The 23,891-nt window shown below is 34.8% G+C and overlaps 1 protein-coding gene across 5 annotated transcripts in view; it reads left to right on the top strand.

Moving 5' to 3' along the window:
• The window catches only part of LOC110460755 (stAR-related lipid transfer protein 3-like), a 59,524-nt gene that overhangs the window by 10,104 nt on the left and 25,529 nt on the right, over positions 1-23,891 (top strand). For all 5 annotated transcript variants that reach the window (XM_021513867.1, XM_021513868.1, XM_021513871.1 and 2 more), the window contains exons 3-8: positions 1,114-1,273; positions 1,919-2,002; positions 2,628-2,705; positions 3,415-3,468; positions 5,595-5,721; positions 7,057-7,170. In XM_021513867.1, the coding sequence (XP_021369542.1) occupies positions 1,114-1,273; positions 1,919-2,002; positions 2,628-2,705; positions 3,415-3,468; positions 5,595-5,721; positions 7,057-7,170 (617 nt within the window). The remainder of the gene's footprint in view (positions 1-1,113; positions 1,274-1,918; positions 2,003-2,627; positions 2,706-3,414; positions 3,469-5,594; positions 5,722-7,056; positions 7,171-23,891) is intronic.

Genomic DNA, 23,891 nt, shown 5'->3' with positions numbered 1-23,891 from the left:
AAAATGCCCAGGGTGATGATATTTAGTCAGTAGCATACTAGGATCAAGGGCTACCAAGTTTGTTTAAATGTATGACCTTGAATCATATTCAAGGTCACAAGGAGCAAATATGGTCAAAATATAAAAAAAAAAAAAAAAACTTGTTCTGAATAACCAAAAGGCTTAGGATGTTGATATTTAGTCAGTAGCATGCTGGGATCAAGGACTACTATGTTTGTTAAAGTGAATGACTTTGACTTATATTCAAGGTCACAGGGGTCAAATTTGTTTAAAATCTTTAATCGAACTCTTCTGAATTTAAGGTTACAAGTGTGAGATTTATACCAGGTGAGCGATGCAGGCCCATTGGGCCTCTTGTTATTTTCATACTAAACCAGCCAATCAGAGAGCAGGGTTTAGTGTGAAAAATAACAAACAGGCATTGTCAATAGTGATATAATAAAATACAACATTCCCCGTCTACACATGTTTTGAAGGTGGATGGGCCGTCTGTACACAGCAGCCCATGTTTTATAAAGAAAAATGTACTGAACAAAATAATCTTGATTTCTTGATGTATAACATATATATATATATATATGTCACTTGTGTGTTGAATATTTTTCATATTTCCACTTGTCCTACTTACGCTTAAAAAATATCAAAATAATCACTCTACATGTGACATTATTCATCAAAATGGCAAGAACATATGTTGTACAGTATGTGCATACGTCATAATTTAATTTCAAATATTCACCCTGTGCCAGTAAATTCATATCTATTGGATTTTAATGTTTCTAGTATACACAGAACAGTTAGAATTGGTTAAATGCAATACCTAGATACTGCTGTACATACTCTGGATTCTTCCAGTTGTTTTTCAGAAATTTGTTTTCTGTATCACAGTTTTCTTGAATTGAAGTTATTTTTAAATTATTATTATTTCTAATTAATTAATTCAAAACCAAATTTTAGTTATTTTGTGTTTTTACAAAAAATATCATTGTTGCAGTGCACTTATGAGATATCATCATAGATTTCAATCATTGAAATTTACTATACCAGTTGTCCTTGACATTTAAAACTGAATCTTTGACCTTTCAACCCTGACCTTTAATTTTAACATTTCAGTGCTGCCAATGGCTCTGTTGGACATATAGGTCGTACAGATAATCGTATGTGTGGCTGGTTCCCCGACAGTGGTAAAATGTCTCCCGTACGCCGTACCTTCTGTCTGTTTGTGACCTTTGACCTCATTTTGACCTTTATTTTGTGGGTCATATATACACAAGTAAGTACTGGATGCGACATGACAAGGTCATATTCAACCTTAGGCGATATAAATCTGTGGATAATTACAATAAAGTTTCAGGATGCATATACAGTGAAACCTGTTCATGCAACCACCTCTATGAAGAGACCAACAGTGTAAAGAGACCACCTGTGTAAAAAGACCACTTGTTATATTCCTCATTGTAATGATTTCTTTGTGAACTATACCTCTATTAAAAGACCACCTGTGTAAAAAGACCACTTGTAATATTCTTCATTATAGCACTTTCAGTCTGAACTATACCTCTATTAAAAGACCTCCTGTGTAAAAAGACCACTTGTAATATTCCTCATTGTAGCAATTTCAGTGTGAACTATACCTCTATTAAAAGACCACCTGTGTAAAAAGACCGCTTGTAATATTCCTCATTGTAGCAATTTCAGTGTGAACTATACCTCTATTAAATACCACCTGTGTAAAAAGCGATAACACAGATTATTTTGTGTAAATTTGTGTTTGTTGATTGATGTTTATTCTTGTCTCGGTTGCGCAGGATCGTACAAAATTTAAATCAAATCTTTATCGCAAGAAAAATTGACGACTTGATCAGAATTCTTGTGGTTAAATTCCACGATAATGATGGACGTGTGTATTTATTTACAGTTGATCGGCGACTCGTCAGTGTGGGAAGCTTTCACGAAACAGCTGGCGGGGTTTACGATATATTCGTCACTGTTTGACACTGTTGTAAGTCTTAAGACACTCGAACTTCTTCACAGAAAATATTGTTATCATTTAAACCTCGCATGAAATCTTGAAATACTTCAAAGCATAAACTTTTCCTGTGTGGAAAGATAGCTAACAGGTTGGTGTTGGATAAGCAGTAAGAAAACATCTTTTTATGCCCTCGACATAAAATGGGGGGCATACAGTTTTGCTAGCAACATGGCCATCCCGTCCAGTCCTGTCCCGATTCAATGTAAACATTTAGCTGGGGCATTCATGTCTTACAGACATTTTCCCTTTTTTTTTTTTAAGGGTTTCGTTCTTGAAATGGGATCATGAACGTAAATTTGGTTAATGTTGCAATGATTTATCTGAAAAAGATCAACATGCTTATAGACTGCGACTGTTTTTGTCAATACAATATTTCGTAAACATAAATAACAAGAAAATGTCTGCACGGATATACATGTTTGTTTCACAGGGTACAGGGTATGCAAAGAGATCTATCAATCAAAATGTCACCAGCTCACGCATCTTCCAAATCAATCTTTATCTTTACATTACAAAGCTAATAACTAGAATAAAAATATGTGTTACCATTTACCTAAAAAAAAAAGGTTTAAATTGTCTCCCTTTGTCTTGTCAGATGTTGGCTGCGATGAGGTTTTCGTTCCTTCTGCTTGGCTATGCCTTATTCCGCCTCGACCACTGGTGGGTCATAGCGGTAAGTATCTCCAACGCTGTCCTTGGACAATAACCTGAAGGTCAAGTTAACAAGGTCTTAAATATAGTGAGTGAACCGTCTTTTGGTGGTGACCATGGTAACATGAGAACAATTAGCTACATTCACTTAATGAATTGCCCAAGAAGTTGAATGTATATAAGGATTGACCTTCATTTTGACGGCGTATACGTTAGTATGAACGCAGTTGGCAAGGAACATATTTTACGATGCACATCAGAGTTTACGAAGCTGAAGAAGGAAGAGATGTAAATATATATGTGTGTGAACTATATGCTTTGGTAAAAATCTTTTACAAGAAATTTAATGCAGAAGCATTTGAGAGCTTCATCTATTTTTCAAGATTCTTAAGTTTTCATGATGTCTTTGGAAATTTATGCTACAATATGCCCAGGGGCCAACTCACAATCTCGACTCAAAGAAAGTGGGATGGGCTTATAAAAGACGATGAAATTGTACTTGGTGGCATTCCTCCTGAATTGCAAATATATATTGGTGGGCTTATTACCAGGCATGGGCTTATTGCTGGATAAATTCAGAGTATCAGGAAAGTGCTATTCTCTTGCATAAGGTTGACAAGGTAAACAAAAGAAGTTAATCCCATACTATGTCTTGTGTCTAATGCAGTAGGGAAAATGTTGAATTCAACAATTTATTATCATTATAAATTTGTTCAAATTTTTCGTTACAGCTAACAACGTTTTTAACTTGTGGTTACCTCTTGGCAAAGTCATTTTTATTCGATGTAAGTATGAACAAAACCTTTGTATGCCTTACTTTTTTAAAGAAAATTTCACAAACAATTTTTTTTGGTGTGAGGGATTATTTCCGTAACATGTTTAATTATCCCTTAGTGTTTTAAGGAAGAATTTCAACTCCCTTTCAAAACACAAAAAACAAACTTGGACATTATCAAGAATCCCATCCTTTAACCATGTATACAATTGCTAAGCATCAAGAGACAAACACAGTCGTGATACAAGAAATGACCCTGGTGTCTGGCCCCACCCCTAGGGTCTACTTCCTGAGCCATAACTTTGAAACATTTGAGATCCCCACCCCATAACTCTGTATATACCATTGCTGGGCATCAAAAGACGAACAGTCATGATATTAGAATTGACGTAGGGTCTGGCCTTGACTGTAGGAACTTAATTCTTGGGTCATAACTTTGAAACAGTTGAGATCCCCACCCCATAACCATATATACCATTGCTTGGCATCAAAAGACGAACACAATCATGATACAAGAATTGACCCTGGACTCTGGCCCCACTCCCAGGGACTTAAATTAATTCCTGAGCCTTAACTTTGAAATGGTTGAGATACCCACCCAATAACCATGTGTTTTTAGGTCACCTGAGACAAAGTCTCAAGTGACCTATTGCGATCGCCTTTTGTCCGTCGTCGTCTGTCGGTAAACAATTTACATTTTCGACTTCTTCTCCAAAACCCCTGAACCAATTTCAATGAAATTTTGCAGGGACCTTCCATGGACAAAGGTCAACAAAAATAGTGGCCGGTTTAGTCCCAAGCCCTCAGGGGCCTGAGGGGCGGGGCCAAAAAGGGTCAAATTGACTAAAATTTTAAAAATCTTCTTCTCAAGACCCAGATATGGTAGAATCAAATACTCTTCATAGATGGAAGGGTCTTAAGGTGCTTTACCAAAATTGTGAATTTCATGACCCTGGGGTCTCACGTTTCCCCCTGGGGAGGGGGTAAACTTTACTATAGTTTATATAGGGAAATCACATTTTGGACCAACATTTGTTTAATTTCCATTGGAAGTAATTCAATTTGGGTTAGCATTATCAGTATTAGGTAGCAGTTTGGTAATAAGCAAAAATCAGCCCTGACTGACCCCCAGGGGCCGATGAGTGGGGCCAAAAAGGGTCGAATTTACTGAAATTTCAAAAATCTTCTTCTCAAGACCCAGATATGGTAGAATCAAATACTCTTAATAGATGGAAGAGTCTCACGTTTACCCCCTGGGGTTTTATTATGGTTTATAATGGCAAATGATACTTTGAATATTACATGTTAATAACTTGATTGGAATTATAACCTTGAATTGACAGTTTGATACTTTGAAAATTTTGAGCCAGCCCTACCCCCAAGGGCTGTAGGGTGGGGCTCAAAGGAGTCGGTGTGCTAACATTTCTTCATTTTCCTTGTTAAGAATCAGAGGTGCTAGTTTCAAATCCTTTTTAGTCTGAAATCTCTATGCTAGATATTGAGTAAGGTGGTTTTATTGTTTTTTGTCACTTTGAATAATATTTCTGTTCATGTTAAAAACAAAATCAACTCTCTGTATAAATATATCAGGTGACCGTTAAGGCCCATGGGCCTCTTGTTTAAGGCCTAGTTTGTTTTGAACACCTTTCAAACAGGAATTGAAAAATTGCAAAATAAAGTTTTCAATTCCTGTTCGTGTTCAAAACAAACTTAACGTTGATTATTTATACTAAACTAATGAATCTTATTCCGAACAGATGATGTGTTTGATAGGCATAAAGAGGTAAACAGTCATATAGTAGAATTGACCCTTGGGTCTTGTCCCACCCCTAGGGACTTAAAATTTCTGGGTCGTAACTTTGAAATGGTCGAGATCCCCAACCCATAGCCATATAAACCATTGCTGGGCATTAAGATCCAGGTGAGCGATACAGGCCCTCTGGGCCTCTTGTTATATTTGAAGTGATATGATATTCGTAATTGAATGCAGTCATGTGAAATAGTAAATATTTTATGGAAAAAAAAATCTACTTATCAACATATTAGTTGTTTCCCATTTCATAAACTTCTCTTAGAGTCAAAGCAGGTTATGTCCAGATATATATTTTTCATCTTTTCACATTGTCCTCCTTTCAGTTTAAAGAGAACAATAACAATCCCCTGAGTTATGTCGTTCTCATCATCTCCTTTGTGTTGGCCTGGGCCGAGACCTGGTTCCTCGACTTCAAGGTTATCCCGGTGGAGAAAAAACATCGTGACCGAGGTGAGATCCATAGCATATATATATATATATATAAAACTCCATGTTAACCCTGTGGTAGCAATGCTACTGATTATAAAACCTGCTCAAGTCTAACTGGAGCGAATTGTGCTAATAGTTTAACAGTCGAACGGAAGGTTCACATCAGGAAAACTGGCGAGAACCATGTGAATTGCTTATAATCAAGTCGAACAGGAGGGTCACACAAATAGTTTATAACAACTGGATCCCGGATCATTATAATAGTTCATAAGTCAAGCAGAATAGGGCCATAGTAATTGTGAAGAATGTTTATGGAGTGAAGACCTTTCATTAACTCATTCACCCCTGAAGACACATTTGAGCTCCTCCAATTCAAAGGTTGGAATAGTTCATTATGATATTTCAGGGGTGAATGGGTTAGATATGAGATAGGTAGAATATTTAAGTATTGCAGAGAGGAATTATATGGATTTATATAAAGGATATGGTCTTAACTTTATTGTTACGAAGTATATGGGTATTCAATTCATTGCTGTTAGACACACCCATTTCCGTCTACTTCAGTTAGTATAGGGACATGGCTAGATGGGCAGGCTTATAATTCAAGCACAGGCCTAGGCTATCACATGTAAATCAAGCTTAAGGTAGTTTGGGTCATGGTTCCAAGGTTTTGCAAATTTTGAAAAATTCTGTAACTTTTATGGCAGATATTTTAAACAAGTTCAAAAGCAAAAAAATAAGAAGAGAACAAAGACGTTTGCTTTTAAGATATAATTTTATTGACAAACATTGTAATTATAATAATTCTATTTATAAAATGACAACCTCGGTACACTGAAACCTCTCTGAACAGGATACCACCATTCTGAAAATACACATTTCCAGATTATACAGGTATTATGAAAAAGGGGATCTAGGTGAAGATCTGGTTTGTACAGGTTTTCTGATAACACAGGTTAAATAAACATGCAAATATGTACATTAACTCATTCACACCTGAAATTTCATTATGAGCTTTTCCAACCTTCGAATTGGAGGAGTTTAAATGCGTCTTCAGAGGTGAATGAGTTAAGATCAAGATGAAAGTCTGTTTTTATACAGCTTTTCTGATTATATATATTTGTATGTCAGTTAGCATTTAAATTTGTTCTAGGAGACCTGGTTAAATGTCTGATTAATACAGTTTTTCTGATTACACAGGTACAGAAGGCATAAAATGTATTTAATGGGACTAAAATTTGTAGGTCTTGTGTATGCAGGTTTTTAGGATTACACAGGGTTTGGTTTAGACAGAATACTTGGTATTTGTGTATTTAATTTGATTACTTCAATGTGAATATTTTCTCATTTCCTCAGTCAACCGTGACCATCACTATGCGTCTGAGAGGAGCAGACTAATCGGTGACTCCGAGCAAGGAGTCATGTCAGGCGAGGATAACGAGTATTACTCACCTCTCGTCACACCTGATGGTAAGTTTTACCTGTAATTTTCTAACATAATACCGATGAGGAAATTTTACCTGTAATCATGTCATGCCTGTGAGAATTCAACCTTTAAACTGTCACATTCGAGAATAAATTGTACCTGCATTCTTGTCACACTGGAGAGAAATTACCTGAGGATGAATTTTACCTGTAGTCTTGCCATACCTGGGAGTGAATTTTACCTGTAGTCTTGCCATACCTGGGAGTGAATTTTACCTGTAGTCTTGCTATACCTGGGAGTAAATTTTACCTGTAGTCTTGCCATACCTGGGAGTGAATTTTACCTGTAGTCTTGCCATACCTGGGAGTGAATTTTACCTGTAGTCTTGCCATACCCGAGAGTGAATTTTATCTGAAGTCTTGCCATACCTGGGAGTACATTTTACCTGTAGTCTTGCCATACCTGGGAATACATTTTACCTGTTGTCTTGCCATACCTGGGAGTAAATGTTACCTGTAGTCTTGCCATACCTGGGAGTTAATTTTACCTGTAGTCTTGCCAAACCTGGGAGTAAATTTTACCTGTAGTCTTGCCATACCTGGAAGTAAATTTTACCTGGAGTCTTGCCATAACTAGGAGTGAGTTTTACCTGTTGTATTGCCATAACTAAGAGTGAACTTTACATGTTGTCTTGCCATACCTGGGAGTAAATTTTACCTGTAGTCTTGCCATAACTAGGAGTAAATTTTACCTGTAGTCTTGCCATAACTAGGAGTGAATTTTACCTGTTGTCTTGCCATACCTGAAAATTTCTTGTACCTGGAATTTTGAAGTAAAGTCACACCTGTAAGCATTTGTGGGCGGAGATTTTTTATGTTGCAAGGAATGCGTAAATTTCCAGAGAATTGGGATTTGACTGCAGTTTTATGTATTTAGTGTCCGATATCAACTTGCAATCCTTATTTTGTAACTGTTGTATCAAAATCCCTTTAATTCCACATTTTATCTTCACAAAATTAAAAAAGGGACTCCTAACGGAGTGGGAGAAAACCAACATCCTGGTTGTCTTCGGTCGTAGATCGGTTGTTGTAGGAATCGAAGATGGATGTCAAACAGTATTCAGTAGAGCCCCATCACGGAAGGTGAATACAAAGGATATAAACAATGGAACCTCAACATCTGGATTCCTATGGCTTGACTTACGGAATCCAGATAATGAAGCTCAATCGTTTATATCCTTTGTATTCACAAAAATGTGTTATGAAATTTGTTTTTTTTGTGAAGCAATTTGTGCAGGGACATGCATTTCGCTTGGATATATACAGTTCACAATATTTTGTGGAATTTAAAAGGTTTCCTGGAGACTGATTAATGTAACATAGTCCACAACAATGTTTCAGTCAAAGCCGCCTCAACTCCCCGGCTAAATACAGTGAATTACCTCCCTCTTTCACAAGTCCGAACTTTTGCATGATTATACACGCAACCAAAACAAACAGCATCCGTACCATTTTCTGCACATTTTACTGGTTCCGTCAGTTCTCCATACATGTCTACAGAAATATCCCCGCTGGTGTAGGGTAGGCATGCGCATACCCTACTGTTAGCAGACCCGAGCTTCTTGACTGGTTAATTATTCTGCTACTAAGAACATGACAGTTGTTGTGGTGAAAGGTGTCTACGTTTGACTTCAGCAGTTAGTAGGGGACGCAGTCGCCCATAATTCTTTCATCAGGAAATAATCTGGCTTTATCCACTTTTGATAAAAAAATATTCTCCAATATCCTCTTTCTGCAGAACCTTGACTTGAGTGTTTGCTAAGGCTATTTTTAGGTCACCTGAGCTTTGCTCAAGTGACCTATTCTAATCGCTTTCCGTCCGTCGTTGCGTAAACCTTTTACATTTTCAACTTCTTCTCAAGAACCAGTCAATGATTTTTTTTCAAACTCCTGTCAGAATCATCCTTGGTAGATGAGGATACAAAATTGTAAAAATTCCTACACCAACCCTAGGGGCCAGGGCGGGGCCCCAAGGGGAAAATTGACCAATATTTTAAAAATCTTCTGCTTTATTTAAATTGTAATAACCCCCGAGCTATCCGTTCTCCCTTGGGGAGGGGGTAAAGTTTACTATAGTTTATATAGGGAAATAACACTTATGGGTATATTTTATCTATCTCAGCAGAAAATTACTCAAACTTTGTAAGAATCATCTTTGGTGAATGAGGGTATTACATTGAAAAATTAGGATTTCTGCCCGATTCCCAGGGGCTAGGGCGGGGCCCCAAAGGGAATATTTACCAATATTTTCAAATTACTATCCTTTGATGACATGACAAGTATTGTATTTCACTTAGTTTACATGCTGATTTCCACATCACATCTAAACAATAAGATAAAGCTACCAGTACCTATGATATAACTCAGGTGACCGCTAAGGCCCTTGGGCCTCTTGTCTGTATATCATCCTGTGTTCCTTTGAAATATGTAACGTTCTGTAATCAAATCCGATGTTTTAAGTATTGATCTGTCGGTTAAAGAACTACAATGCCTCCCAAGTTTAAAAAATATTGTTATTAGTTCCCCAATCTGTAAGACTGGAAAGGGCAATAACATAAAAGGTTTACATTCTGTGTGTCACTTCGTACAGGGCATGTCATTGTTTCTTCGTCACCTACAATATGCATTTGAGTACCACTTGATTTCGGAGTCTAACAAACTGTAATCAGGGGCCTGTTTGTTTATGCGGTACAACCAGTTTGACCGTCTTTAAATGTAACATTTTTCAGGTATAAATCCTGGCGGACCTGCAAATGTTTTATGCAGGCCTTGCAAGGCTTTGTCAAGGCTTGCCTGAAAGCAGCATCAGATGACTAGGTCTGACCTTATCTAATAAACGAACAATTGTGGTCCAACCGGTTCAACCTTTTAAACGAAAACGGCCCAGGTCTTGTGCCCAGCTATATAACAAGTTAAGGCCCTTTGTTCACTAAGCATCTGTGACTGTTCTATACCTGATATATTCTCCCATTTATGGGTTCCAAATTTGGTATGCGAGTACTTCCTTGGATGGCAGACTGAGGCGTACTGAAATTGGGTCGTCTTGCAACGCTCTATACAGAGTTATGTCCCTTCGTTCATACCTCCTGTTCAAGTCTGTTGATAGGTGTTAGGCTAAGGTTGTCTTGCGATTGCGATACTTTACCTTAATTGTTGGTCAACAACTTTTCCCATTTAAAAGTTGATCGATGACTGAACACTTCTGATTTCCTAAAGATATTTTTTCCCTAATCGTATTTATTCTATACAAACTCCCATTAGACAATGCAGACTGCTATTATTACACACGAGACAAGAACAAGATTTCTGTTACCGGGGTTCACAATCACAACCAGGATCTGGGTATACTTTGGATATATTTATTCCACTCTTAAAAACCCTGTTGACCAAACAAATACAACATGCAACCAAACATACCTCACATACTTGCATACATAACATAGTAAAAGGGAAATAACTCTATTGACAAATGCTATTATACAACATATACCTATTTTAACCGATCAAATGTACATATATACAATGGTATTTATTAATCTACTAATTTCTAAATCTGTAACTTGAATGTATTTATTCAGTTATCTTTTCCAAAAGGTTATAAATTCGTTCTTTAAACAATTACATAAATATCATTACTATAAAACCTATACTTTTACTATTGCCAATTACTCAAGCACACCGTTAAAATTCCAGATACATTCTATATATAAAAACATAGTAATATATACACATTAAAACATTCTAGACCTATTGAACACTCACCTCACAGCTATGGTGTGGAGGTTTCCCTCAATTCTTCTCTATTAAGTCAGTTAAGTCCAACCAAGAGCTTAACACTAAAATAATATAAATATCCCTAATAAATAATTTGACCATTATGAATTTGATACCAATTCATAGAAAGGTAAATTAACAAAAAGACTTGTATCTTTACATACTCAATTTCACTTTGACCTTGAAATTGTTCAATGACAAAATGTCAATTACTTTTAGATAGAAAAAGATAAAATTACATAGCCACAATTGAATTACAAAAAAATGGTATATTCCCTACATTTTCTGTTATACTAGATGAACAAAAAGCTATTAAACAAATAGAGTAAAAACTAACCAGCTGAAGACTTTTGATAATTTTTCCCCAAATTCAAACTACAAAATGTATGTTTCATCTCAGCTGGTCATGAGCAGAGTGCCCAAGTTGGCCAATGCCTTTACACAGGTAAACTGAGGCATCCGTCCTGACCAATCATATGGCCTGTCCTTAGTCAGGTGTCATAACAACTCACTCACTCACTCACATGCACACACAGGTAAGTACATGTCACATACACAAGCAGATTCATTAAAGATCCTTACACCATCTTTCACACCAGACAACATATGCAAATACAACACATGTATAACAAAACCTAATACCTACCATATGTATATAAGTGATAATTAATTACAATACAAAGTATATGCCGTATTACATTTCTATACCTGTACATATGCAATACTTCACATGTGACCTCATAATGACATATGTGTTTATCTCACGTTTTTAGATTAAACAATTATGTTAGTAAACCTCATAACAAGACAATTATAACAATTATTGATAACAAAGTAAAATAATTCTTCAAGTGAATAACTAAAGTCAATGTTAACTCATTCACCCCTGAAATTTCATTATGAGCTTTTCCAACCTTTGAATTTGAGGAGTTCAAATGCGTCTTCAGTGGTGAATGAGTTAACAGGCTTGTCAATAACTTTTATCAAGCTTGTCAATAACTTTTATCAGATCAGGACAGATGACATTTTTAACCTGTCAATATTCATAAATTTACATCATTATTGTAAGTTCATTCGAAAAAAAGACAGAAACAGTCGCTCTAGTCTGCTGCCATTTCTAAATAAAAATCTGTTTTATTATAAACAAGGTTTTGATCTAAATGTAAAAAAACAACCATATAAACATACCTGTGTCAAAATGACCTCAGCCGTTCCAGCATCAACCCATTCTCTCACTAAATGCTGTATAAGCAGTTTGTCTGATAAGCCTGTCAGAACATATTCTTTATGGATCAAGCGCTAACGCGCACCAAATAAAATGTTTGTTACCAATTGCAACTGCGTTCATACTACCGTATGCGCCGTCAAAATGCAGGTCATTCCTTAAATAATATATATTGGAATTGTTTTTCTAGAATATGATAATGAGGTGACCATAAATTGTACCTTAGCTTTTATTTTTTTCTGCATTGAAGGATTTCACAAATTATGTATGGTAAGCCTCAGGTCAGACCAAACAAAATCAAATGAATCTGATCAGCATGCCGATAGCCAAAATTTCAGTACTCAAATTTTGTAAGCTAACAATCCGAATCGTTGGTTAGCAGGGTTTGAACTTCCATTAGATAGGAAATAATTAAATAATTTGTTTCATTGTAAAATAGATGTGTTCGAACTTCCCATCGATTCGAAAGAATAGGCGGTTTACCGTATTCCTATATCAGGGAAAATTTTACCAAGTCAGCTATTCGCCCTTTGCCGATAAAATTCATGCTCACAAGGTGTTAATTTCACCATTCAAATGTACTTAAAATTGCTGTCATAAAATAAAATTGCCCTCATTAGGGAGGCCCTAAAGAATCGAAAGTCTGTGGCGAAAATTTCCCAGTATACGGTATATAATTAAGGTCATATGAACGCGGGTGCCTAGGGGACACAACTAAAAAGGAAGAGTAGGGAAGTAAGTAAAGGAGGGATAAAGGTTTCAAGTGTTGCAAAGGGTGCAGACGACACAGACATAACCTCCCTGATTCTGAAGGGGGGCCTCACATTATTTGCTTTTTAGGTCACCTGAGCTTTAGCTCAAGTGACCTATTGCTATCCGTTTTCGTCCGTCGTCGTCCGTCGTCCGTTAACATTTTACATTTCAAACTTAAAGTCAAGTTCTGCTGGGCCGATTGAACTGAAAGTTGGTAGGAATGATCGCCTCATGGTCCTGACAAAGTGTTGTTATTTTTCAGGTCAATCAGAAATCCAATATGGCCACCACAGCCGCTATTTTGTAAATACCTATTCTAAACTTAAAAACAATTTCTAATAGGCCGATCTTATTTAAAATCGGTCTAGGAATGATCAGCTCATGGTCCTGACAAAGTTAAGTTAAAATTATACTTAACTATTTTTACTCAAATTGGTACATATTTCAAAAACAAAAATAAATACTGTAGGACTCAGGTGACCGTTAAGGCCCATGGGCCTCTTGTTACAATAACATGCAGTGGAATACAGCAGGTTTATTGATTGAAAATTAAGGTGGGGGATCGGGAAAACAATACACCTGCAGTTTGTTACCCACTGTATTGTAATGTAGGAGGCGACCCATGTGGGAACCCCTGCAGAATTGGGGATTTGCTTTGGTGTCCTCTATTTGGGAAAATATTAAATCTGTTGCACCCATTGCAATGTTTGGAATCATTATCTTGCTTTCTACTTCTAACTACCTTTTATTTCCTAGTGCCTTGCTTGGCAACACCTCAATTTTGGCTTGAATGTTGAGCGTTCGCCCAGGTGATGAATGCAATGAGTTCTGTCCCCTGGCCGGGACATACCAAAGTCCTTAAAAATGGTAGTTGTTATTCCCTGCTTAACATTCAGCATTAAGGGGAATGGCAACAACTGGTTCACCCGTTGTCAGAATAATGTGACAGGAACGAATGCTGTGCTGGGTGCCTTCGGCATGGTATTTCAGTGAGATAGCACTATAAATTCGGCATCAGATCCCTGCTATCACCAGGAGGCTAGCACGCCAACATACCCTGTCTCCTGCATACAGACACACAAGCACGCTATACTACACACATGGAGGCACGTCCTTAAATGACCTTAGCTGTTAATAGGATGTTAAACAAAATTAAACCAAATGTAGATTTATCCTAGAAATAAAGTGCTTGAAATAAGTGTATCCATGAAAGTACTAGAAAATAGGTATGTCCTTTAAAAATTCTAAAAAATAGGAATACAGCAGTTCTGGTCTTCTTCATTTCCTAAAGTGTCTTGAGAAATCATCCAAAAGAATAACAGCGAATTTCACCATATTATATAATACAAACACTTACGTGTCGTCCATTCAGTTGCTGTATATGCGTAATGGTTTGCCATCATTGTGTGGTAGAGGGCTGGAAGGTAGTCTATGTTACCGGATGCTCCATTACGTATAGATATCACGTCATTGTAATCCTCGAAACCCACAGACTGAAACTTAACGCTGTTTAGTAATGGACATTGAAAGACTTGAATGTTGATGAAATTGAATTCAAAAGAATATTTAAGCTGTTCCGCAACATATTGTAATCTGCTGAATTTTCGTTCACAGTTTCTTTGCTTATGTTAAAATCCTAGTCTCTTAATAGAATATATAGCGTCACTGCCCGAAATACCAGCTGTGTCTTTGTGTTGATTGTGGTCTATATACAATAGATATATAATTGCAATATAAAAAGGTATAAATTGCTACTAAACCATATGTACATGAGTATGTTTACGTAAACAAATTGAAGATTTTATTTTATGATCATGTTTTTTCCTAGAACACGTATGTTTCTGACATTCTGAACATATGGGGGGTTGTATATAAAAGCAATTTAACTGCGCAATACTGAGATAAAGTATACATACCATCAGGTTGAAATATACAATGTACTACACAGGTACTACCATAAATACTATTATAAAGTAAGACATATTTTGCAATAGATATTATTCATTTGTTTGAAATTTAGTATTTAAAAACAATGAAATTTTACATAAACTATGATCAAAAATAAATTCAACGGAATCAATTTTGGGACTTATTTTCCAAATGCACTTAAATGCACAGTATCAAAATGATACATGAAAGCTGTATCAAGGGAAGTAACTCTTAGCCAAAAAAATCCTTTAGAATATTTTATTTTCGATGTGAAAAATATTTTAAAAAGTTTTATTTTCAATGTGAAACTCTTTTTATATGCCCATCAATGCGGTATGTATTGTTTTCACGTGAGCGGGAGGTCGGGTGCACACACACACAGTGTCAGCTCGATGAGCTTGATGTCTGGATAAATTAATTTCAAACTTTATAGTAAAGTTGATTACTTCAAAAGCTTTGACAAATTTGAAAACAACCATTACCTGACCATACTTATGGAGTTATGCCCCTTTTTTCGATTGGCGATATGCCCCTTTTTTCGATTGGCGAAATGGTATCCGCTCAATATCTCAACGAATCATCTTCAAACTTCTTCGGAAAGTTAGTTACCATATAAGCTCAGAAGAGTTTGATAACCAGTATTATCTGATTGTGATTTATTGAGTTATAGCCTTTTATTCAATTTCTTAAATGGTGTCCACTCAATATCTCAAGTAATTTTCAACTGATAAACTTCAAACTTCATTGGAAGATTAACTACTCTGAAAGTTCAGATTAGTTCAATAACCACCATCATCTGACCATAATTTACAGAGTTATAGCCCTTTATCAATTTTCAACTGATCAATCACTATTATCTCATCATAATAATTGGAGTTATGTCCCCTGAATCAATGGAGTGAGTGTAATCACGAATATCTTACCATAATTAATAGAGTTATTCCCCTTTTTAGGTCACCTGAGCTTTCGTTTGTCGTTGTGCGTTGTGCGTTGTGCGTCGTCCGTTAACATTTTACATTTTAAACTTAAGCTGAAATACTGGCAAAGGGATTTCATTAATATTTCATGGGAAGGTTACTGACATCTCCCTGACCAAGTGTTGTCATTTTTCGGGTCGATCAGAAATCCAATATGGCCCACACGGTCACCATTTTGAAAAACTGTTTCAAACTTAAAGTCAAGTTCTGCTAGGCCGATTGAACTGAAACTTTGTAGGAATGATCGACTCATGGTCCTGACAAAGTGTTGTTATTTTTCGGGTCAATCAGAAATCCAATATGGCCGACACGGCCGCCATTTTGAAAAACTATTTCAAAATTAAAAACAAGTTCTAATAGGCCGATTTAACTGAAACTCGGTCTAGGAATGATCAGCTCATGGTCTTGACAAACTTAAGTTAACGTTATACTTAACTATTTTTTACTCAAATTGGTACATATTTCAACAACAACAAAAAATACTGTAGGACTCAGTTGACCGTTAAAGCCCATGGGCCTCTTGTTTATTAATGCAATACTACATGCTTTCAATGAATAGATCTACCAGGTATGTTGAATTATTTCTCCTTTAACATCAATTACTCACAAATATATCCTATCATTTCAATGATATAAAAGAACTGCTCATTCAAAGTATGACAGGCATATTATGACGCTTTGCGGTAAAGTTGTTCACAGCTATAACAGGTACAATGGTAAGTGTTACCTTTTAATAACCCTTTCACCCCTATAAAACTTTAGTAGACTCTACCATGCTTTGATCTGGATGAGTCCATTATGGTCTACACTGGTGAAAGGGTTAATTAGTAATTACAATTTAGTGTTCTGATATTATTGAAAATGTTTTTGGAAAAACACAATATTAGTCATGGCATGATTTTGAATGTCCTCTTGTAATATGGAACGACAAATAATCTATTTAACACAATGTGTTATTGATTTTCTTTTTCTCACAAAGGCTGCAAATTAATATCATTATCATTGTACCAGGTTAAATGCCATTGTGGAATGAATTTAACCTGCGTCCTTAAATGAACTTAGCTGTTGATAGGACATTAAACCCAATACAACGAACCTACCAAGCAATGAATTAAGCCATTGAAGTGTACTGAAAATTTATTTTATCTCTTATCTGATCAACTCTAAACTGATTTATGTTGAATTTAACAATCTGTTTCATTACGATATTTACAAAGACGTGTCGCTGGTTGTGGCTAAATGGCCGCACCATTTCCACTGGTCATGTTTACTTGAAAAAAAGTTGACTGTACTCTGTGGTATACCCATAAAGGTTTCCCAGGGAATGCAACAGCCTGTTATATATGCGGCCCTATATCATATGTATGTATTTGATGTGTCTGAGGCAGTGGAGATTGAATCAATATATTGATATATACAATGTATTTGTTGTATTACATAATTGCTGAAGACTGGAAGTTTTGCATTTTAATTATGCGCAACAAATGTTGACTGATCATGACAATCAGTAAGAGCTGAAAGCCAATAATGTTAACATTTTACCAGTAAAAGAAACTCCTTCTACAGTAGACTAGTTCATTCACCCCTGAGGACACATTTGAACTCTTCCAATTCAGAGGTTGGAATAGTTCATTATGAAATTTCAGGGGTGAATGAGTTAATGACAGTTTGTGCAACAAGGATTTACCAGGATATATACGGTAATGGTATACACACTCATGACATGTATGGTGTACACAAAAAAAAATCAATATCTATCCAACAATACAATTAAAATATTCTTGATGCAAATATAAAAGTGGTCCCATTTTTTAATTCAGATTCTTGAAATAAGCATATTCTGTAAGCTTTGTAAAAGAATTGTAAAGATAAAATTGTACCCATTTATACTAGAATATACCGTGTAGGCCATGATTAAAGTACTAACTTGGCAGACATCAAACTTTTGATAAAAGGGAAGGTTCTTGGTCTACTTCAAGGAAACAGTTTATTAGTGGCATGAAAAAACATTCTATTATTAATACAATAATTTTATCTAAAAATGAATGACTTTTGGTTATAGGACTTTTACTTGGTGCCATGCAACTAGATCAGTATGATAATGCATTTATGTAATGATTAATGAAGCATGTGTCTCGAATCCAATTATGAATATGACCCTTAGTACTAGGCCTAGCTATCACATGCTATACATTATAATGTATTTGAGGAAGCAAAATAAATTTGTGAACTTTGAATTTGATTTTTTTTTTATCTCCTTTTCCAAAGAACTGAACTCCATAAAATCTTTTAAAACTCATTTTGATTGAACGTTATTTAAACTGGGTTAAATATGAATAACTGATGTCTGAAAAGTACACAAGACTACATTGAATCAATAACGCTCAGGAAATTCAGCGTTATCGGTTAACCCTTTCACCCCTATATAACTTAAGTAAACTCTACCATGCATTGATCTGGATGGGTCTAATTTGGTTAACAGTGGTGAAAGGGTTAATTATAATTGCTATAGGTTTTAAATGGGTCTAGATAACTCTCATACAAATCACTGGTACTATTTCATAATGTGTAAGATATTGCTTTATAACCTGAATTCCAACTATTTGAAAGGATGGTCATCACTGAACACCAGCTATATGATCAGTGGCCATTGGTGAAGTTAAAATGTTGGCTTGTGAAGGAAGAAATCACTAAAGCCTATTTATCTTACAGTGAAAATAATTAACACTACTTTGTTATATTATTGTTTATAATGAAATTAAAACTTCAGAAATAAAACATTTCTTTGAATTCTAAGTCAACATTTGAAGGCAAGTAACACAAAAATGTCTTTAATTATAAAAGAGATTTGAGAAAAAAATGTCTTGGATTTTTTTCTGTAAAGCTAACAATGCTTTGAATTATTGGCCCTGATTCATAGAGATAATTTATTTATCATTATATATCAGTTAATTAATAACAATAACATTATTATGACGATATTATTATTAACTACTGAGAGATGGATTTTGAAATTTAAAGATAAAGATATTTGTAAGAAAAATATTTCAGGAATAAAAAAAATTCTAATTCCGTTAAATGCCCTCAATCTATATGTGAGAAAATGAAATTATTGTAGTATTTGTCTGATATGGTATTCCCCTTGTGACTTGTCTGATATTAACCAGCTGATGGGTCTGTAGGGGAGATTTCAGCCGAAACTGACATTATCTGTCAGTCGCTGAAGATTTAGTTCATTTACAGTCCATCTCCAGAGACCTGTACCAGAAATGTTTATGTGCCATTTCGAAGATTCAATATTACCTGACCCAGATGAAGTATAGTTACAAAAATATGATTCTAAAATGACGTAAATATTTGGAAAGAATTGTTTCAAAATAATCATGTCTTTCACTTAATACCTCTGTAGATATTTAAATGCTATCAACAGTGATTACCAGTATAAAAAATTATTTCATTTTGAAGTTTATTTATCATTAAATTCAATTTTATAATTACATTTAAATTCTTTAAAATAAATGAACAAGTAAGTCACATTAGAAAATATTGAGTAATAATTTACATACAGTATTAGTAGGATGTTTGGATTTGATAAATAGGTATTAAAATTAAGAGTATAAACAATGAATGCCTTGTTTATAACACGTGTTGCCTAGATAATTGATTTGCATTACTCTTGTTGATGTAAACAGTCGGGTCATGACCTGTAAGTCAGTCCATGTGCTTATGAATATTCATATATTCTCCTCGTGTTCTGAACAGGTCACATCTTAGTTTAAGTGTTATTTCTGTGAACAGTTTAACTAATACGTCATCAGATCTGACAAGATCTCTACTCGTGTAGATAAAAACATGTAGTCAAGTAAATATAGGCCATGAGTGTTGACCTTATAATATGTAAATATCATAGGGGTCAACTTGACTCGATGGGCCGGCACCATGTGTCATTCTATTAATAGCATGGGGTGATCTCTAAGTGTTATATACACTATATATATATACCTGTGATTTCTGTGAGTAGTGATTGTGACTGCGTGTTTAAACATGGGTGTGTATACTAACAACACATGTACACTCTGATAGATCCAGGACAGATCAATGCGGCCTAATGGTAAACAGTTACACTCTGTTACCTGGTCCTAGATATATAGACTGATTATTATTACACAGCCAGACTTAAAGTCTGACTAGTGGTCAGACATTACTGACCAAGACCACTGGACATCTTGCTGTACCTGGCAGTAAACTTATGAAACAAGACCTAGAACTGCAGTCAGCTTGCTCGACAAAACTTACAAAGCTACTGGTCATCTACCTGGATTTCATTACAAGTCGGCTTATAGTTTAACTGGACAAGACTTACAATTACTATTCTGGTGGTCAGTTCTATCTGAGTGGATGGATGACCGGACAGTAATAGACATGTAGATCTATGTAGGGCACTACCGGTGGCAAATTTAATAGAGTGTACAGTCTTTTATGGAAATTTCGGAAATATTATACTCCACTTGTATGAAACGTGTGTAAAATGTCAGAGATGTAACAGAGATTTAATTCTGTGATACCGTAACGTTTAACTCAGGTTTGTTGTGTATACTCAGGTTATTTAAGTTATAATTCAGGTTTCTAGTGTTTATTTTTGACCTATATTCTATATATTTCTACTACTGGACAACAAGACGTTAGATCTCAACATATATCCATGTTATCAGTGCCACTGTGATAGGAAATCCCCTACGAGTACCTCCTGTTTGGATTTGTACTTACCGTTTGGTATCACCCGGAATTCGTGTTTGGATATTTCGACATAGATCTGATGGATTTGTAACTTAACAAGTGTTATCAGTCAATTACAATAAGCATGGCACTGCAAATTGAAGCCGGTCTTGCTAAAGTGTCTGGCTTATTCAGGAAAAAGAAAGGAAAAAAGTCGCACAAGAATTCCAGTCAAGTCCAAGGTAAGGACTAGCATATTTTAGAAATCACAGCCCAATTTCAGATCGGATATTTGTTTGTGGAATTCAGGAAAAAAGGCACAAAATGTTTCTGTTTCGTTTATCCCCCCCCCCCCCCCCCCATTTTTTTTTTTTTTTTATAAATGTAATTAAGACAACCATTTTTGATTTTTCTGATAGATGCATTTGGTATATGATATTGATTTTGATTATAATATTTCATAATCCCTTACTGGTGTAATATTAAAAAACATGATTTCAATCAATCATCATTTTTGAATGAATTACAGTATTTTAATGTATATATTGTACAGATACTTATAATTATGGTAAATTAGAATTTCTGTATAAACAGAAACACAGTCAAACTTAATTCTGATACTTTCCTGTCCCTCGTGGAATGTTTAAAGAACTCTAGGGTTGGGGAAATTATTATCGTACTTCGTTACACTTCTCAATCAAAATTGCTGAAGTAAAAACATAAAATATGTGACTTTACGTGATTTTTTGTTTTTGAGACCACCCCCTTTGAGACATCCCTCTTTTTTTTAATAGAGGAAACAGCTGATACAGATCTAAGCCAAGTCATACGACAATATATTGTATCATCTGTTCAGGAGATCGGATGATTATTGATCTAATTATTCAGATTTTTTTTATGAGATAATTGCCATTGGGTGTACTGGTACCGAAATGAGTTTTCGTTGATTCTGGCAATATTTTACATTATATAATTGATTTCAGAGAAATCTCCTCATTTCAGTTAGATTTGACAGGTCGTTTGTTGCATATTGAAGATTTAATTTACAAAAAATTGAATTTGAAACATATTGAGGTTGCCATCTTGAATGCTATGACATACATCTCATGTCCATTGTCGCTGTTGACAACACACGATTGATCATGACTATTTCCACTGTTTTACATATCTTACGATTTATCGAAGTTAACATACTGTAAAAATAGATTTATTATTGGGATATAAATTTCATGGTCTTATCCTCACCATGTTTTGCATTGTGATGTCTTTGTGAGTACTGCAGGCACTGATGCTTTTTGTTGTGAGAATTAAAAGTAAATTAGTGAGAAAATTATGTAAAAATAATTTGAATAGAGTATATGTATGGGTAATATACCGCCGCTGGTAAATTTCAATCCAGAAGCGATTTGAAAAGATATGATAATTGATAGTATATAGGGTTTCCATAAAACACACATGACTTAATGAAAATGTCGTAATTTAGATATAAAATGTTAATATGATATATTGGTGAACATTACTTGAATAAAAATAACCATCCTCAGATTAACATATTCCAGGTCAAAAACTGTCACCCGACCGATTTAGAATTTCTTGAATATCGTGATGTTGACACACTATTTAATTAAAGTGTATACTATACGTAAACTGTAACACTGTAATGGACTTTACCAACAATTAAAATCATGTACATAGCCCCATAGATCTGTTTGTTTGGTCAATAGTGGACTTTTAAAAGTCAGTGTTAGATTGTTCCACTCCTATAGTCAGCTTTACAGGAAATAAAATAAAATTTAAGAGAAAGAAAAAAAAATGATTTTTTTTTTATTCTTTTCATTTAAGGTTTTTGGTACATTTTACAAATATTTGTATGTGATTATGGTACCAGTTTGTGAAAAATATTACTTTCAAACCTATTCGGAGTATTTCTGAAAAAGAAGCAAAAAATGCACATTCTCGTAAAGCTAACAATACGTATGGTTGTGTGGGCTGAGAGTAGTAATTAACCATTCCAGCCAGGTATAGTCTGTCCCTAGGGCCTGTACATTGTATGTGTGTTATGGTTACATCATGTTTGGCTGTGGTAAAATCTAGAACTTTCTGCTGGAAATAGACTTTATAGGTCTTACATTTGTCTATTCAATCTTCACTTTGAACTCTTGAGAAAAAAATATCAGATAAAAATATTTCTGAAAATATGTTTCTCTATAAGATGTTATGTTTGTTTCTTGCCATAAGCTTATTGGGTCTGGGGCCAAGTTTCTCAAAAAAATATTAAAAAATGAAAAGATTTATTAAAAATATATTTAATTAACTAATATCGCTGTATTTTAGTCCTCCCCAAACAGAATACAACATCAATTACAGATTCTATGTATATATATTCTGTAACTCGTAAATTGTGTAAAACAATGATCCCTATTTTAAATATAATGCTGAAATGTAGTTATTAATAGGTATATATATAAGCATTGAACAAAAAGTATCAACTTTGTGCAATAGTGCTACATAGAGCTACATAGTGCTGCATACTATTTATACAAGGAGGTTCACCTGGGGGGGATCAGACAGGGAGCTTCACTAGCCCCTCTTATGTAATGTAATTTACAGCATTGAGGAATTCTTTGCATTTTCACTCCAAATGTTTTGTACATATCGGATCTTACATGAGTTTCCATTTCATATGAGATTTATGAAACAAGTCTAAGAATTTTTCAATGTAGCGAGCCTCTGTCGAGCTAAAATGAAAAATTTGTGACGAGTTTCATTAATTTCATATGGAATGAAAACGAGTGAAAGATCATTTTTATCACATAATCCAGATTTGTGGCATTTATTCGTGTAAAACGACAATCTTCATGCAACCTTGAAATGTAAAATGCCACCATTTTGACTTCAGTGCGTAAGTCTGTGACATCATGTACTTGTCCTAGGCGTGACGTCACAATTGAAACAAGTGAAACTTACAACCAATCACATAGCTGATAGGTCATATTACATGGGTTAATATGCCAAAAAATATGACATGGATATATTCACTGGATAACACAGTTGGATAACACAGTACATTATGTGATAAAAAAACTTCTTGATAATATAGAAATTGATATTTTCTTATTTATTTTTTTATTAAGAAGGTGTTACAGAGGAGGAGGGAGAATTCTAAAAGGATGTGTTGAAATTTTTCATTAAGATCATAGACAAATTTTTACACAAGTCTGAATTTGAATGTTCAGTTATATATCAAAAGTATGATTGGGTTTTTATAATGTTTTAAATATTTTTTTTTTTTTTTTTTTTTTTTTTTTTTTTTTTTTTTTTTTTTTTTTTTT

Source organism: Mizuhopecten yessoensis, unplaced genomic scaffold (assembly GCF_002113885.1).
Source record: "Mizuhopecten yessoensis strain PY_sf001 unplaced genomic scaffold, ASM211388v2 scaffold10479, whole genome shotgun sequence".
Classification (NCBI taxonomy): Eukaryota; Metazoa; Mollusca; class Bivalvia; order Pectinida; family Pectinidae; genus Mizuhopecten; species Mizuhopecten yessoensis.
The sequence above is the reverse complement of the archived record's forward strand: the minus strand, read 5'-3'. Positions and strand labels throughout refer to the sequence as shown.